Raw genomic sequence first — 14,827 nt, forward strand, 5'->3', positions numbered from 1 at the left:
ACGAAAATTTGGGCTGTGTTTGTTTCTGACAGCAACATTTAGACTCCCAAGCTATGATCTCAGGTTCTGTATTCAATTAAATGCTTGACTGTTGGGCTTCACAAGATTTCAGCTATTAATTCCAGTAGATATAAGGCAGGGATATGTTGAAAGTCTGGACAGCTCTTTTACCTGGGGAATACTAATGTCTTTGGGAGCATTTCAGACCTTTAAGGATATAAATTAATCATGCACCAGACTGTTCTCATCTCCTGTCTCCCTGTAGAGCTTCCTCTTTTTGCCATTGGGGCCGATCATCCAGGAGAGAAAGCACATTTTCATAGGACCTATCAGCACTGTGACTGTGCCACTTGCAGCCATGGTGGGGTCAGTGAATTCTCCAGTTTGTCCACACAATCCCATTCATTCCTGTAGTTAACACTGACATTCCCGTTGCTTCCAGCTGACTCGGTGCTTCTACGGTGCTCTGTGCTGTGACAACACAACAGCAGCCTGTTGAGTCACCATCCCCAAAATCCCTGAAAGTGCTTTTTTTGCTTAAGCATATTTTTACACTGCAAGCTGCAGTCACAGCATGAGGAAGCAAATCCTTTTGCATGGGAGAGGTAGAGAAGAAACTGGCCAGCCCACAGGTGTTTCCCTGCTCTTCAGAGCTTGCAGACTCCAGGAGATGTGTAGTCTGACTAAAAAAAATCTGTCTGCTCCAGGATGCAAGACTCTTTAAAACCCAGTGAAGACACTGCCCTCTGCCCACTGCATTTTTCCCATCCCAGTAGGTTCACTCACCCCAAAGGTCCATTGAGAAAATGCTGCCTGAAATGGGCATGGAGGTTTTCTACCCTACAGAGGCCGTGCTTGCTCACCACACAGTAGTTGCATGTTGCTAGAAGGGTGTTTTCTTGCCTCTCCAGGACTATTTGTCTGCAAGATTTGACGGTTTCTTGTAGTTCTTCTACAGGGACAATGTCCAGGAAGGTCATGGGAGTAGCTACTGTTCTTGGACACTGATATAGGAAGTATTGGTAGGCAGTAGGTCATTTTCCAGCTTCTCATGTTCCAGGAAGCTTGTGCCAAAGATGAACTCCAGCCGTTGTCTAATCCCTGTCTTCTTAAATTTAACTCTTGACCTAATTAGGGACTTTTTTGGAATGTCTTTTTCTAGCCATTGTTGTTGTTGTTTCTTGGGGGTGGTGGTGTTGTTGTGACTTGGGGGTGGTGGTTTTTGGTTGGTTGTTTTGCTGCTTCCAAACCAAATTTCTGCAATTTTCTGTGAAGTTTCAAACAGGAGAAAAAATGGCAGAAACTGATAGGGGGAAGTTTAGGTTTCTAGCAGCCAGATGGAAAAATATGTTGAGCGTGTGGTTCTCCCAAGTTTCGCAGAAAGTACCACATGGGGGAGTAAAATATGTGCTATGTATTTAACACTGAGAAACATTTGGGCAATATTTTTTCTATCAATGGCATGGCAATCCATAAATGTAATGAAGAAGTGTGTGTAACAGTCTGTAAGCTTTTGAAAATCCAGTTTAGGCAAGGGACCAGTGTGCCAAATGACCACTTTCCTCACTGAAATACCCTGCAGAGACAATGAGCTGGGGCGAGGTGTCTAACAAGGTACACCCTGGCAAGCTGCAGTTACATATGAAGCAATTTAACACCTCTAGTAAACATTTATAAACTGAGAAATTATTCCCACATGAAGGATGATATAATATTGTTTTTCACTAATACCTCCCCCGTCTTCACCTGCCTGTCCCTGTCCTCTTTTCTCTATTTTTTTTTTTTTTTTGTGTTTTTGAGCAGGAAGTACAAAAGAGAAGAGACAGTGGGGTGTGATTACTTATGTATTTATTCTCAGTTACTTCCACCTCAGCTCCTGCTGCTAAACATCTGCTTGGAGCCCTCTGGGGCTTGCTGATGTCCCAGATGAATAATGTCCCCCTCACCTCCCCGGCAGCTGGCGCCCAGCCGACGTGCAGGCAGGATGCTGACAGTTATTGGGGAAACATTTGGCATGCAGGCAGCTGCCAGAAAGCAAAAGTCACTCTGAGCAGACCAGGGTGGGGAGCATTTCAGATACTAAACTACTCCCTGACCCTTTTTGCATTTACAGTAATTCTTTCCAATAAGGAATGGGCAGTCAGGGTCTAGAGCACTCAATAATTAGTTAATCCAGGATTAAATACAAGAATGAGTCAAAACTTTTGTACATTGTTTCAGTCTTGATCAGTTATTTTATCAAATCCATAATTTGTCTCCTTTACACATGAGTTTTTACTAAGGCTTCTTTCAGGGAATGGCAATCATCTTAATGTCACTTCAAAGTTAGCCCTGCAATGAGCATGGGGTTGGGCCAGATGGTTTCCAAAGATCCTCTCCAACCTAAATTACTCTGTGACTTTATTCTGTGATGTTGGAAAGTATTCAGATCACCTTCTGTAAAAGCTTAGGGTCACAAACATTTTGAAGGCAAGTTAGTTTTGGCAGGTGGGGTTGTTACTACTTTCAGGCTTTGTCTGAGTCCACATGCTTTTCCTTGTCAGTGTCAATCAGTTTAGAAGTAAAATATATGGCAGACTTTTGAGACTGCCAGAGTACAGTTCAGAGAGTGTGTGACATGATTTAATGGTTAGCTGAGCATTGATCTATGGCTGAGAAGCAAATCAGAGCATCTTCCAGGGTGTCCTCATCTGCCTACAGTGGTATTGCTCCTGCTTCCACTGTGATTCCTGGCTTCTGCTGCTTTTGATGCACTGATCTCCCACACTTCCCACGTTTTTTACCCAGCCATTCTCTATTACAGTGTCCCAAAAAAAAACCCCTGCTTCTCTCCTCCAGCCTAGTAAAGAGAGGTTATTCTTTATTCTATGTTGCTTTCTTTTTCCTCTAAAACTAGTGTTATCTTATTTATATAAGCAATCACATTTGTTCTGTCTTTGAATAGCTTCAGCAGGGTTTATTTCTTTCTGTGGAAAATAAGACGTGAGGTTTTGACTGAAATGACATCTTTGACTTAGTAAATTTTCCGTTTTACTCAAGCATCAAACGAAATGTTAAATCTAACACTGGGATAGGGGAAAATGCCAGTGATTTTATATTAATTTTCAGTAATGTAATAGCAATGCTGTTAACACCCAAGCAAAGCACAAAAAGAACTTGTTCCGATTTGTAATGCCATTTTCTATTAGGTGTCAGACACCTGAGGCACTGCATATTTGCTGGAATTTTTGCACTTCTTGGGCAAAAGTTGCAGCCTCTTATGGCTTGGACTTGTGCCTCAGATGCTTCCCTGAAGGCTTCATTAATTGCCAGTAACACAAATCTTGTTGTATCATATTGCTAAATTATGCAGTCTTCTTCCTCTCTGTGTCATGCCAGATAGGAAAGGCTCTGGAAGGGAATTTAGTCAGAATGTCTTGATCACTGGGAAGAATCTGAAATCTGAATGAAGTCTATTTGAATGATGAAGGGTAGCCAGAACCTGAAGTGAGAATGTCATCTTCAGTGTCCTGCGAAGATCTTTTTCTATTGACACAAAGGGCAAAGTGTCCTGTGAGACTGTCATTTTTCTAAAAAGAGGGCAGGAGAGCCCATCCTCCTCCAACAACATCTCTCACCCATAATGGTGCTGAAGTATAAAGCCCCCTTAGGCTGAAAATGATTACACACATTTGAAGGGGTCATTAAGAAGAATTTTGAGAATCACAGAATTGGTTGGGATAGACCTCTAACTGGTCCAACCATTAATGAGCACTGCCATTTTCACCACTAAATCACACCCCTAAGACCATATCCACACACCCTTTGAACAGCTCAAGGGATGGTGGCTCAACCACTTCCCTGGGCAGGCTGTTTCAATGCTTGGTAACCCTCCCCATGAAGAAAATTTTTCCCAATGTCCACTAAACCTCTCCTGGCACTACCTGAGGCCGTTCCCTCTTGTCCTATACCTTGTTTCCTGGCAGACAAAGCCAATCCCCACCCCACTACAACACGTTCCAGCACCTTGATGTCTTTCCTTCAGTGAGGGACACAACGCTGAACACAGGATTTGAGATGTGGCCTCACCAGTGCTCAGCACAGGGGGACAATCTAATTTGTTGATCACACTATTTCTGATGCAAATAGTGTATTCTGCTGTGTTCTTTCATCACGGCCTTGAATCTCTTTGTGCTTCTGTGAGAAAAGCTGAGGGACCAGGAAGCAAGCCAGAGTTATGGCTATATGCAGAAATAAGAAATAGGAGATCTCTTTAAGGCATGAAACCTCCCAGCAGGATTTGCTGTCATCATCTTCTCTACCACAAAGCAGGCTAGGGACCTGCTTTCTGCACAGAAATGTTATTGATTGTTATTCATTTTGCTGCTGTTCTCCGTTTCTCCGTTCAGGCTCTGGTGCTCTTCAGCTGATGTTTATTCTCAGCTAGTCCCAGGCCTGGCACTCCACTGCCTTGTTCTCAGTATCCATGGGAACATTCACATTGTTCCACGGCTCAAAACAGGGATTCAGTGTCTACCTTCGCTTTAGAGATTCACTCCTCATCTGCTGCATGAGAGAGTGCCCTGCCTTCCTGCAGGACACAGAGTTTGAGAATAGGCTTTTCTGCATTAATTCTGTATTCTTGTGTCCATCGTCTTAAGTGGAGGAACTCTTTCTTTGCCAGGATCTGAAAAGACAAGAGCTTTTTTCTGAGCTTTTGGCTGGCAAAAGTAAAGCAAATGCAGGCAGTTTCCCAGCCACTCTGTGTCCTCCCCCTCCCAGAAAGCTGGATAAGGAGAGACACACCCGGAGCTCCTGCCTCTCCAAGCACCACAACTGTTCAGTAACTCAGCACAGATCTCGAGCCCTGTCCTAAGTAGCTGGTTAATCCTTCTTGAGGACCTGTGCCCAGCTCCAGGGTACTTTCTACACAGCAAGCCCAGCAGAATGGAGCAGCTCAGACTTTCCAAGATTTGCATTCACTTGCTGTTTCTCAGCAGAGGTCACCACTTGCCTCATCCCCGTGGACACCAGGGAGGTCCATAAATCAGCTGCACAGCGATAGCACAGCCCTCATGATGCTCATTATGCATCTCGCTGCTGGATGAAAGCACCACCTTTGGTGCCAAGTACATTAGGGTACATGCCTAGGTTTAAAAAAGCTCCATGGGAGGGAATCACAACATTTCTAGTTTGGCCTCTTGCATCACAAAAGCTGAGCATGCTTCTCAACCATGTCTCAGGCGGGCGATAACAAAAGTCCAAGGCCAACAAACAAAATGAACAGCTTTAAAACAACAAAGTTGTGCTGGGGTTTGTGTTCAGTGTTTGTTGCCACAATCTGGCCCAGACTCACCATCTCACATTTCCCTGCCAGAATGATGGAAATATAAATAGGGGCTATAAACCCAAAGTATTTCCAGCTCATACATCCAAAGGATAGAAATTATAGTCTCTTAGCAAGGAAAAAGTTCGAGGGTAGTGAGGTAATGGGACCTGGTTACAGAGCTCATTTCTTTGAAAATCTTTAATACAGCATGGAAATTTTTCAATGTCCTTGATGCAACCTCTGTTAACTTATAAAATAATCCTGTCTTTCAATGGAAAAGCCTCTTCCTTTGAGAATGATCTGCTGAGCTCCATTTTGGGAACCGTTTCTTTCCAGCTGCTGTTTCCAGATACTTTTGAGTGGCTCCGAAGACAGAGTGTCAGCAAGGAATGAAATCTGGCTGCTTGAAAGATAATCCATTGCCTGTTGGCTTACCTAGAAAGGGCCTCACTTTTCTGTGCATTAGCTGAGGGCTGCTGCTGTTGAACCATAGGGGTCCAAGCTCCACTCTTGCTAAATAATATTCTGGAAGTCCATGCCATGAGTCACAGCAGCGTCTGAGGCTCTGCTCTTTTGATTAATTGCATTACCATGCCTGCCCTTCACTTGTTGACTCCCGGCCATAAGAGCCTGAGATGTGCTGCGTATGTAGTAAACTGATTGAAGGGGGAATGTGTGTCGATGTATGGATGTGTACAAGAGCTTTCTGAAATCCCTTATGATCTTCCCACCCACTGGGCATTGCTTCAATACGGAGCTCAATCGTCAGGAAACAAACTTGCTCCCTCATCTGCGTCCCACATTGCAGCGAGCTTGCCAAGTACGGCCAAGATTTTAGAAAGAGAAGAGAACCCCCCCACCAGTGAATTTATGACCCTTGGCTCTGCTTGTGGCTTGTTCCTGTGCATGCCTGAGTGACATGGAAACTGCAGAAAATCTGTTTGGCCTGTTTCTATGCTCTCACACTTGCAGCTACGTTGGATTTTTCCCTTTTTAAATGACTAGGGGGTTTTGTTGGGTTTGTTACGTTATAACACAAGCAATACACCATGGAAAGGCCCAGAGAAAAGCAACATGTGTTACTGAAAAGAGAGGGGAATGATGGCAAAGAAACAAGGAGTGGTTAGAAGTGCTTCTGGAGCGTTTGAAAGTAAAACACCACTCTCCTGATCTCTTCCAGGTCATTCAAGCCAGATTTTGTCCTGATCCGGCAGCACGCCTACAGCATGGCACTGGGGGAAGACTTCCGCAGCCTCATCATCGGCCTCCAGTACGGCGGCATCCACACGGTCAACTCCCTCTACTCCATCTACAACTTCTGCAGCAAGCCCTGGGTGGTAAGTGATGACCCAGCTCTGCTGCCTGGCAGCACTGCAGAGGAGATCTTGGTACTGATAGAACACCAAGCTCGCCTTCCAGGAGTTTCAAAGGAGTTGGTGTCTCCAGGTTAAAAGCTAAACTGCCTTAGGAATCCAGGTGGGAGTTCTTGGGGGGAAAAACCTCCCAGAACTACTTTATCAGCTTTAGTTGTACCAAGGTGTTATTTCTTCACTCTGAGTAGAATGCTTCCCCTGTCCCAGAATCTAAAGGGTCACCAATAGCTGACAGTGCAGCAACACTTAGATTTCTTGTAAGGCATGAGAAGGACCCACACTGGAGTGTTCATGGAGGACCGTCTCCCCTGGGAGGGATCCTACACTGGAGCAGGGGAAGGGTGTGAGGAGTCCTCCCCCTGAGAAGGAAGGAAGGATCAGTAGAGTTTTGTGATGAACAGACAAAAACCACCATTCCCAATTCTCCTGCATGATTGGCTGGGAGAAGGTAGAGAAAATCAGTCCAGTCAGGGTCAAACCACCACACAGGCAGAGCTTTTCAACAGTCCCAGAATGACATGCAATATTATCATAAAGTGTTAGTTCACTGAACCTGAAACATTGCAAAGACTTAGACTGAATCAGCTCCTGATGAGGACAGGGCATTTGATATTTGGCATTTGACTGGTTTTCATATTTTGCACTGGAAGATCCCTTCATCCATTCTTTAAATTTTGTCAAGTTCTCATGAGAATCCCAGAAAACCGTGAAAAAATATTATCACTGATTTTTCTCAGCGCCAAATCAAAGAATGTAATAATTCCCTGGACCATTTCTATGATCAACTCCAAGGCAGCTGAAGCTTCAGAAGCAGGAGAGCTGGGGAGATAAGTTGGCCATGACCCACAAGACTAAGGCTGGCCATGGCAGTACCTGCAGGAGGAAGTCAGATCCTGATACCACTTTAGAGTTGGCATGTGGGCTTTCCAAGCAGTTTCATCCCAAAATGTCTTCTCTGATCACTGATGCTTCCAAAATGGAAATTTCCCCTCATTCCTCTAGGTTCAAAGAAGGAACTACAGCTATATGGATGTGAGAAGGAGATGGGACTTTCCAATATGATGCCATGGAAAACTTTAAGATGTGTTTCTTCCCCATCACCTAATTTATTGTTGTTTTTTTCTTTGGAATAAATATCCTTGTGGCCTTCACTGTGTTGGTTGGTAGCTCAAGTCCAGATGAGGTCTGTAGTGACTCAGACTTTTATTTCCATGGTTGGGTGGTGTTGGACTTAAGTAATTTCTTACTAAAATGGTACCAGTGTAATAAACAGAGTCTTTTCAGTTTTTTAGCCCCTTTACAGTATTTGTGGGATTTGTTGAGCCCAAAAGAAAGATCTTGTCTTTTCCAAAGATGTTGTAATGCAATAATCAGGGTAGTGAGAACAATCTCACTTTGCCATCACTGTATGGGTGGTTAATGTACATTTGACCTCAGTTTCCATTTGATTTTTTGGTTCCAGGCTCAGTACCACACCTTCACATTGTTTCTGACAGCTGATCCTACACACAAGTGCATTGGCCCTGGTGACCAGACAAAAAGCCTCCACATTTACACTGCCTTTTGCTTATAGTCATGTAGTCCATTCCATCTGATTTTTGGGTCAAGTCAGTCAGGGCTTAGTTAACACTTTTTGCCACTCATGCCTTGTACTTACATTTCTGATGGCGTGAAGGAGCCTCAAGATGTGAAAGGCCTATTTTTAGGCATTTAAAATAAAAGAAAACAACAAAAAAAGCAGTGCTGGAAAGGCAGTGTGGGAGAGCTTGGCTCTGCCAGCAGCTTGGCTCTAGCTACTCTGGGTCTGGTTGTGCCACACTTTCCTCATGGGGAATACAGCTGGCACAGACAGCCTTCCCTGAGGAGTCAAGGAAACCACTGGCAAACAATTTAAGCAGGTTTGCAGAATGCCTCCTTTCCTTGCTGCCCCTGCACACACATCACCCCAAACCAGTGATTTTAACATGTTCAGCAATCTGAGATTGCATTGAATAAGCAATGCTCAGATAGTATTTAGGCTTATGTAGAGAGTGCAGCGGGGCATTTGAGGGCAAAAAGCTTCACTGACAGCAGAATCTGAAAATTTTGTTTTTGTGATAGCTGGGAAGTGAGAGATAGGGACACATCGGTGCACGTTCCACTTTGATTGCAAAACAGGCATCTTGACATAACAAAGATTACTGGAAACTTTTTGGATCTAGAAAACAGTTGTGATGCATGAAGAAATGAAATTAAATACCCCTGGGAAATGTGCTTTCACTCCCATTTTTTACTTTCTCCAAAAATGGTTCCATTTCATAGAAATGTTTATGATTTTGTGCAGGGGGATGAAATTGAGACTGTTTTTCCTTGGCAGTTTGCAACCACGTTTTAGTCTCAGCAGCTCTAATTACAATCAGCTGAGTTTGGGTTTGAGTTTACTCAAACATGCAGTCCCACTTTTAATGACATTTGCCAGGTTTCCAGTTCTGCAACACAAAACCTTCTTCAAAGATTAAAACAGACACAGTTTGAATTAGATGTTTCTGAGAGAAAAGAAAAAAGTATTCAGAGAGTCTCACACCCTGAGAGAAGCATCTAAGAAACCTGAGTTTTAAGATGATCCCAGAACTATTGACAATTAATACTACGAGCACTCTAAGTACAATGCTTCAACCACCAATAATAATTTCTGTGTTAGAATTCTAAGTTGCAATCCAAAATACAGTGGGAAGAATGCTCAGAGCAGTAACCACACTGCACACAGGTAATGTCTGTAATTGCAAAGCAACTTTTGCATCTGTAAGGCAGCGGAAAACATGAAGTTTTTCTGAAAGTCACCTCCTGAATCCAGGGACTTCTAGACAAACTGTTATTGACTGTCAAGGGTTATAGGCTCCCTGGTGACCTAGGCACCTTCAAAATATGAGAAAGGCCTTAAGGTCCTCAGAATGGATCTTTTTATTTCTCTGTAAAGACTCCCTGTATGTGACTCTGATCTCCAAACAGTCCGGCCAAGGCATTTTCCTTGCCTACATGTTCCAGGTGCCTAAAACCAGGCTGTGCCACACTGCCTTGCCCTGTGTGCTACCTGTGGTCTGCATGCAGTCTCACTAAAACCAGTGGAATGACAGAAAGCAAGAACTGCTGCCAGCATGTGGAAGGTGTGGTTATATCTAGCAGAGCTGCTGGCAACAACCTTCCTTCCCATCTGCACGGGGAGATGTTGCTGGAGCTCTGTTATCAGGTATCTCAGAGGCTGCTGCACCACCTAATGTGGGAGTCTCTTTGTCAACATCCCGACCCTAGCAACTGGTAAAAAAAGCTAAAATGGGAGGGACCTGTCCCATGAGGGGCACTACCAAAGTCAGACCTTTTTGCAGGCTTGGCCCAGTGACGAGGCTCCCAGATGTCTGACTCTCTCATCTGAAACACTCGCTATTTCAACAACAGCCAAGAGCTGTATGCTTCAAAAGGAACAAGTCAGAATATTGTCTATCAGCTGCACAGTTGTTCCAGTTATTTTGTTTGAGCTGTTTCCCCAGGATAAATGTACATTGCCTCAACATCACAGTGTCCATGGTTCACCAGGGCTGCGTGCACACACAGCAAGGGGCACGGGCTGTTCTCAGGCAGTGTTTTTCCTTCTTTCCCCATCTCTGGCTCATTGTGTTTAACTTTTAAGCCCTGTTTGCTCACCTTGCTAGTCAAAACAGGGCTTTATTTTTCTTTTCTAGAATGTGCAGGGCTAGTGCAAGTAGTTGAGAGAAGCAAGCTGTCCTCCTTCCACAACATCAATACCCTCCTTGCCAACAATAATTATTCTACATTGGGATTTTTTCCTCTTATCTGCTGATGCATGTGAGGGTGGTGGTGGTGTTAGTGATGGGATATGCCACCTCTTGATATTTCCTGGATTTTCTTTAAATGCCGTGTTTTAAACTATGAGATTAGGAAAAGGATTCTTTGCATTTGTCTGCAAATCTACTGACAGCTGCCCCTTCAGCATTTGGCCTGGGTCTGGCACACACCTTGCAGCCTAAAAATTTTTTTGCACAGTAACTGCATGCCAAGATTTAACTCTCAAAGAGGTAATTCTTTTCCACCAGAAAATGAAGTTTCAACTCCTCATGCAGAAATTCTTTTGTTTGGACTAGCCCAGTGATCAGGAGAGGAGCCTTAACAGGGCTACTCAGCAGAAAACATCCCCAGTAGCTCTCTCTCCCTGCAATGTAACCTTGGTGTGATTTGGTGCATTTACTGGCTCCAGCTATTGCCCAGAAGTGCTCAGAACATGCAAAATTAAGCAGCTGATGCTATTAGGAAGAAAGAGAGCTTGCTTTTCTTTCCCTTCTTCCCTAGATGTCTGTTTCCTTACCTTAATCTGTGCCTTACTTCCCTCGGGTGACACAAGGATCTCCTTCAAGATTAATACATCCCTACCTTTGATGGGCAACTTGAGAAACTCATGCAAAGGACTTAAAAGCTGCCCTTACTTGGTCTGAGGTGGAGACCTTAGTTAATTAACTTGATTTCACCAAATTCTGGGAGCCTTGGAAATTGAATTCAGTTTATAAACTACTTTGTGAATAGGACTTAATGAGGAACTCAGTCCTATCTACCAGCTCAGCAGGAACCAATCCCCAAACATTTTATTGTCTTATGTGGCTGCCAGTCCAACCACTTCACCAACAGCTGTGCCAGTTCAGCACTGTCTGTGGTAACAGGGCTGTGTCTAAGCTTCTCCTGAGGTTGTGGGATATGCATCACCTCTTACTCTCTTTGGTATATCAACCCTACTTCAGAAACACTTTCTGTCATGGTTATTAGGTTTCTCTCCTATAGTTTTGATTTTTTCTCCAGGTGATGAATGATGGATTGAACAGGGAGGCTGCAGACAACATGCAGAACAGTCTGCTTGCTTCACAGATGGCTGAAGCAGAGCAGGAATTTGCTGTGCCGTGTTAAACTTCTGTTGGGGTTTGGGAACCTGAACAGAAATCAAACCTCAGTCCTACCATGGGCAGCTTTGTGTCTGGTTGGGGACAACCCTGAGAGATAAAAAGGCTTATAATGGTGGTGATAGTGGTGATGATGGTGAAGTTCATGCTGATGGGTGGGGACAATGACAAATGTTCCTCCTTGTGTGTAAAATACCAGAGTGGTCGCTGTCCCCACCGATGTTACGTACTGCTCTCTAGATACCGCCCTCACAGACTGGTGCCTCCCGCAGACCTCGTGGTAAATGGGACAGGGACAGGCAGATGAGCCCCTCTCTCTCCTGTCATCCGTGTAGGGCTGTTGGGGGGCCCTTGGCTCACAATAAATGCCAGTTATGATTAACAGTGGACTCCTACTCCTTTGGTCTCACACTCAAACCCTCTAGTAATCGCTGTCCCTGGAAATTCTCCTGCCTTCCAGCACAAAGTGGCTTCCTTGGATTTGGCCATGGAGAAGAGATCCAAGGGACATCTTTGGTTTATTTGGTCTCTGATGGGAATGGTGGCACTGATGTCCTAACTCTATCCTCTACTAAAAAGGCTCCTCTACCCAGATGCACTTGGAATGCAAATCTTCTTCAGAGTAGATCTGTAAGAAAATGCAAACTGATTCCCTTCTGTCTCTTGAATCCCTTCTCTGCTCCCTTAGCCCAAGGTTTGTGTACATAGGCTGACTTGGCCATGGATAAATACAGCAGCTTCTTATTTTCTTGCTGCTCTCAGGTCAAGAAAGCAAGGTGGGAAAGATATAACATTTCTTTCACCTCCTTCACCACTATCAGAACATTTTGCAAGCATTTGCCCGTTGCACAATAAGTCACTGACATCCACTGTGTCTGTTTTTTGTTTCCCCCTCCCTCACCCCAAGTTCTCTCAGCTCATTAAAATCTTCAACTCGCTGGGCCCTGAGAAGTTCCCCCTGGTGGAGCAAACATTCTTCCCAAGCCATAAGCAGATGGTGAGTAACTTTGCTTTCTTCTGATGCCAGTATGGATGGGATGGAAACAACAGATGCCAGTTGGGCGCAGGGAATGGTGGTGGGAACGCTGGGAAGAGTCTAAATTTTACTTACAGAAGTAAGTTAAAAAGTGCTATGCAAAAGACACTCCTTGAGAACCTCTTTACTTTCTTGCCCAGTCCTCCCCTAGGTCATGTATAGACCCTGAAAAAATGTACAAAGAGGCTCAAAGGCTCAAAACCAAAGCAGAACTCCATTGTAAAACACAGTCAACAAAAAGCTCATCTCTCAGAGCAAAGAATCACTCTCTTCAGATAAAGTGGATTTTCCCTACTCCTGGAATTGTTTAAAATATGCTGACAATTTGGGACATGGGTCCTAAGAGATGTTTGTTTCACAATGTTAGCTTGCTTGGTCTCTCACGTGCTCACCATCCATGAAACATTTATCAGCTTGAAGGTACTCAGGGTAACTTGGAGTTCTTAAAAGAGTTTGTTTCAGCTTCTCATGTTTTCTTTGCACAGTGCTCTGGGGTCTGGTCTTTCTGTCAACAGCTAAACACTCTGTGCCCTGTGTGCCTGCTGGGCACTGTACCAAACTCTTAGGGCACCTTCCAAAGAAATCTGCGTAGGTGCCTTTAGTCCTGGAGAGCACAGCAAAGAGAGGGGCTTTGTTTAAAGCTGGTCATGACTCTTGTTTTCCCTGAGTTAAAAGAAAGACTAGTCCTTTGTGAGTTTTTGCTCCCAACTTACATCCATGAATTAATGGCTCTTCCTACATGGCTGAGGCTTTGATGAAACCCTGTATGAACCATGACCCCCTGTGTGACCACTGTCTGGCTGAGCTCATTTCCCAGGCTTGACTGTGAACCCAAGCAGCATTGCCAGCCCGAGCATGAGGGCTGTTGAGATGTCAAACTAAGGCTCAGAAATATGCAAACCCGTCTTTTCTCACACACTTGTTGCAGCACTGTGGACAAGCCATAACACAAAACAGGGTGCAGGTACATAATCATCTAGTTTCTTGGGAAAAATCCCACTGCTACATGCTAGGTTCTCAAATACTTTGAAATGCCAGGCCTTCACCTCGCTGTTCCAATACTCTGCTCTCTACCTGTGCTGTGTAGACTACACCACTTCCATGTTTCACAGGCACATCGTGGAGGTAAGTACAGTCATGAAGTTGTATTATCATTTAGGACATAAAGAAATGGATAGTCCTTAAACAATGTGATCGGTTTTTGCACATTTATGAGATTAATTACTTGCATACCTGTTGCATTTAATTTCTAATGATCTATGAAGAAGGTTTTGTGACATGAGTAATGCTTCAGGACAGTTGTGACTTGGACCACCATTTCAGGAATGGTACTTTTGGAAGACATGATAAGGGTTATCATTGAAAATAAGTTAGCACTTTTAATACGATTTTCTTGTCTGGCTATCTGATTCTTAGTTCCTCAGATGGAGATGTATTTGGTACCAGCAAGGTAGTTTGCACTGATCTTAATTTCACTCATTTGCCATCTTTATAACTAATCACCTACTTAGAAATGCTATTGCTTACTTCCAAAAGGGTACAGGAAGCCTTTTGAACTGTAGGTAATCTCATATGAACACAAACACTACTGCTGACATGCAAGTCTGAGTAATCTGGTTTAAATCAGTCACTTTCCAACAAATTACGAAAGCAACAAACCACTTGGGCAAGTTCAGGTCAGCCCTTCCCAGGTGAGGGGGAGTGGTCTGCCTCTGAATGAATGATTCTACACAACTTATAAATATCTTTTCTAGGAGCATCTGCACAGCATCCTGGACTGAGAGAGTCTGAGAGGTCAAGTGCTTACACCAAGCAAGCTGTATTGTAGTCATCACCAAACACCTCTGGAAGCTGTTTGCCCACTGTGCATCAGCTTCTCCATGTGTCAGACAGGAATATACCAATCCCCTTTTACCACTCCTTCTCTTCCCTCTCCTGGAGGCATTTCCAAGCTGAAAAAGTGAGCACTCATAAAACTCACTGTGGTCCTTTGATGGGTGGCCCCCTGGAAGTGTTCATAATGAGTATTATGGTTTTACCTCTCTTCAAAGAGACACATTTTAAGCACTTAAGCTCTCACATAGGACACTCTCACCCTTCTATATCCAAAATTTTCCAGAGCCTACTTTTTAAACCTTTGGATCAAACTGAGAACATATTCAAAGATCTC

At 44.0% G+C, this 14,827-nt stretch overlaps 1 protein-coding gene across 2 annotated transcripts in view; it reads left to right on the forward strand.

The window, feature by feature from the left end:
- SYN3 (synapsin III) overlaps window positions 1–14,827 on the forward strand; it is a 190,000-nt gene that overhangs the window by 45,693 nt on the left and 129,480 nt on the right. For both annotated transcript variants that reach the window (XM_015627320.3, XM_015627321.3), the window contains 2 exons: window positions 6,489–6,645; window positions 12,529–12,618. In XM_015627320.3, coding sequence (XP_015482806.1) covers window positions 6,489–6,645; window positions 12,529–12,618 — 247 coding nt within the window. The remainder of the gene's footprint in view (window positions 1–6,488; window positions 6,646–12,528; window positions 12,619–14,827) is intronic.

Source organism: Parus major, chromosome 1A, assembly GCF_001522545.3.
Source record: "Parus major isolate Abel chromosome 1A, Parus_major1.1, whole genome shotgun sequence".
Lineage (NCBI taxonomy): Eukaryota > Metazoa > Chordata > Aves > Passeriformes > Paridae > Parus > Parus major.